The 3,504-nt window shown below is 37.9% G+C and overlaps 1 protein-coding gene across 1 annotated transcript; it reads left to right on the forward strand.

Moving 5' to 3' along the window:
• Window positions 1–993: 993 nt before the first annotated feature.
• LOC118598463 lies at window positions 994–3,055 on the forward strand. Its single transcript, XM_036211158.1, has 5 exons — window positions 994–1,071; window positions 1,366–1,477; window positions 1,586–1,741; window positions 1,935–2,030; window positions 2,255–3,055. The coding sequence occupies exons 1-5, from the start codon at window positions 994–996 to the stop codon at window positions 2,437–2,439; spliced, it is 627 nt and encodes a 208-aa protein (XP_036067051.1). The 3' UTR covers window positions 2,440–3,055.
• The last annotated feature ends 449 nt before the right edge of the window (window positions 3,056–3,504 follow it).

The raw sequence follows: 3,504 nt of genomic DNA on the forward strand, positions 1-3,504 counted from the left end.
GACTTATACTCCGGTGCGACTTATAGTCCGAAAAATACGGTAGTCAATTCCCAAAAGGTTAACGTGTTGGTGAAATTTCCCCAAAAGAGTGAACCTGTCAGTTCTTTGTCATTACTGACTGAATCTCTTGAATATTCATTTTTGCTGCTTGTTCAGACTGGAGGGAGATGGTTCTGGAAGATCATGGCTGTAAAGGAGAAGTGGCTGTTTACTCTGAAGCCGGAAGGATGTTTGTTTCCAGTGAAGGATGGACGGACAAGGAGGGGGAACGACTCTGTAAGGATCTGGAGTGTGGCTCATTTAAGAGTAAAAGAGAAGTCTTAGGTACTGATTCTTTCTGGAACAAAACCTTTAAATGTCCAATTGATGGAAAAACTGAAAGTATCTGGAACTGTGAAACACAAACTCCTCCCTCACTCCAGAAGAAGAAGCTCTTCATTGAGTGTCAAGGTGAGATTTACCTCAGAAAAAACGTGTTATTCATGGTTGTGGAAAATGATGTCAAAGTTAGTACCTAACCAAGACCCTGTTTGATGGGATGATCTCTGTTTTTCTCAGATCGCTCTAAGGTCAACTTGTCAGATGGATGTTCTGGAGAACTAACAATAGACTCTTCTCAAGTGTGCAACAAAAACTGGGACATCAACTATTCAAACAGGGTCTGTCAAGAACTGAACTGTGGTAATGCATTTGATTCTGATTCAAAATCTGCAAAGGATGGACTTCATGTCAGCTGTGACCAACATCACCACATCCTGGGTCAGTGCCGCAGAACACAGGGAACGTGTTCAAGCTCCGTGTCCATCTTCTGTTACAGTAAGTTTGTCTGCATCCTTTTGTTCAAGCTTCAGAATTTGCTCTTTTCCTTTTTGTTTTCATTCTTTTTTTTAAACAGAAAATATAAAGTTTCACACAGAAGAAAAGTGTGGAGGCTTGCTTCAGGTAAATTCTGGAAAACAATGGGAAAATGTTTGCATTGGCAAAGACACAGTAATGGACGACAACTTGATGAACAGCTTGTGCAAGGAGATCGGGTGTGAAGCTAAAGGGACAGTTAAAAGAACATCAAAGGTTTGATTGAATTTGAAAAAAACACGACCTGTCCTCTGATAAACACTACAGTAATGTACCTGTATCTGAGCAGCTTCAAAGTCTCGCATAGGAAGGGGGGGGGGGTTAACAGCTCACAGGAAATCAACTAACTACAGTTAGGATCTGAGGCTTTGAAATGTTATTTAAATGTGTGTAGTTTTTCTCCAACATAAGTAGAAACATAAATCACAAAAGTAGTCTTCTCTGCAGTCCTCATCATTGTCTAAGTGTTGAGGAGACCCAGAAATTCAAAGGTTTCTGTCTCATGACCAGGATTTCAGTGGTGGGAAAAAGCTCAACTGCCCAGCAGATTACAGAGATGTAAAGTACTGTGTGAGCAAAGATACCTGTCAGAATGACCAACAAGCGTTCATCTGGTGTAAAGGTACAGCACTGGTTCCACAGTTATGTCTGTGTTCATAAGTTTGTGTTGCTTTGCTTGTGTCGTTTGGCTATCATCATTTTGCTGCTTTGCAAATGTGTTTGATCTTAGGTTACACACCAAAAGAACCAGATCCAACCCCAACACCACCCCCACCTACCTCCACTATCCTTATAGGGTTGGGAGTCAGTTTGGTTGTGTTGATTCTAATTATTGTATTTATCCGAAACCGGATTCTCAGGAGAAATCGGAAATCCAGAGTTTTTCGTGAGTACATTTGTTATTTTTTATAGAGCCCGTCCAAAAATATTCAGTTTTGTCCCTTACTATCACCTCATACTTAAGTCATTTATATACAAATCTTCAAAGTACCAATATTTCTGTTTTTCACTTTTTATTCTGATCCCTTCTGTTGTCTGAAAAAGTGTTGGTCTTCTTTCTCTTATGAATCCTTTTCCAGCACAAATGTTTCCAGGCAGAGAAGAAGATCTTGACAGTGAAATGTATGAAGATATACACAAATCAGATGAGATGGAGGAGGACTTCAGACAGGAAAGTGAGTCACTTTTTTATTGAATCAGTTCAGCGATCATGACGTTCATCCATTTAGTCACTTCACAGACACAAAGTAACTCACAAACGAGGCATGTATTAAAGCCTAAGTTACATGCACCTGTAAAGGGGGTTGACCCATAAGAGTCTGTGGATTTTTGGTTGCTGTGTTTTGGATTTATCGGATGAAATTGAATTCTCATTTTGGTGCCTCCATGTTGTTTTCAGGATTCTTTGCAGAAACTGAGTCTGTGAAGGATGGACGAGCGCAGAGCTCTTCCTCTCTGCAGTACGATGATGTGGATGAAGTGAATGAGGCTCATCCCCTGACCCCTAAGGAATCAACTTCTGCTTCTTCAAGAGGGAACTTTGGACAGGAAGAAGTCTCACACCAAAACAATGGAAAGTTCTGACATTTTAATGCAGATTTGAACCATTTATGTGTTTTATACTTTACAACAATCAGATCAGCCACTGGCCGAAAGTATATTTAGTCTGAAGTTAAGTGTAACGAGATTTCCTTTTACAGATGGAGTCAGTTATGAAGTGGAGGACGTGCCTGAGAATTACGATGACGTTGAAGACATCTCTGCTAATGTGCAGACCACAGCTGACGTCCACAATCAGCTTCAGGCCACACCTAAGAGCACCACAGCGCCACCTGAAGGCCAACAGAGAGATGAAGATTACCTTGAGCCGAATCAGGATGGGTGAGACCAAACAAGGGCAAAAATCTGCTCAAACTAAACTCAGATGGAATATTCTCTATTTTTAAAACGCCATTTAAAGGACTCAAATCTGTGGATTTAAGAGTAATAAAAGAAATCTGAATTATTTGTACCTTTTTTCATCTTTTTTTTCTTTTTTCTTATTTGTGCTTTATTAAAATGCCAACTTGGATTTAGTTATTTGTTCAAAAACTGTCAAACATCTAGTGGTTAGAAAGGAATATTCAACATCTTATTTAACCTCTTCATGATAATTTCTGAACATGGATATTTTTATGAACTTTAGAAAAAAATATGAATTTTAACCACGTGTTTCTTATAATTACTTGAAAACAAGGAAAATTATAAAGTAAGTATGAATGCAAAACCTTAAAATACAAAACAGCTCTTAATTTTGAAACGTTTGCTTCAAATTTTGTTTGATAAATACATCTCTTTCTGCATATTCAAATGTTGTTCTTGTTCGACTGATCAATAAAAATGCTCCATAATAATGCTTTTAATAATAAGGATGTTTTTTGTCACATCAAGTTTTATACGATATTTTACTTAACTATTCTGGACAAAGCTGTTTTCAGAATGTTTTTCTTTTTAAATTGTGATTCTGCATTACAGATTTTTTTCTTTTTCTCATGTTTGACAGATTTTATTTGTTTCAAACTTGAGGGTTATTGAGCTCAAATGCACACGTCTTAAACTAAAATGTATGGGTGATCAAGAGTTCATCAGTCAATCTTTTTATGAGTTGAC

The sequence above is a fragment of the Oryzias melastigma genome, unplaced genomic scaffold (genome assembly GCF_002922805.2).
Source record: "Oryzias melastigma strain HK-1 unplaced genomic scaffold, ASM292280v2 sc00717, whole genome shotgun sequence".
Taxonomy (NCBI): Eukaryota; Metazoa; Chordata; class Actinopteri; order Beloniformes; family Adrianichthyidae; genus Oryzias; species Oryzias melastigma.

Excerpts from the sequence above, each read along its gene's own strand:
- LOC118598463 (XM_036211158.1), top strand. The coding sequence starts at position 994 with ATGGACGACAACTTGATGAACAGCTTGTGCAAGGAGATCGGGTGTGAA. Across the intron at positions 1,478-1,585 it reads AGCGTTCATCTGGTGTAAAG|GTTACACACCAAAAGAACCA; the intron begins GTACAGCACTGG and ends GTTTGATCTTAG. Across the intron at positions 1,742-1,934 it reads TCGGAAATCCAGAGTTTTTC|CACAAATGTTTCCAGGCAGA; the intron begins GTGAGTACATTT and ends ATCCTTTTCCAG.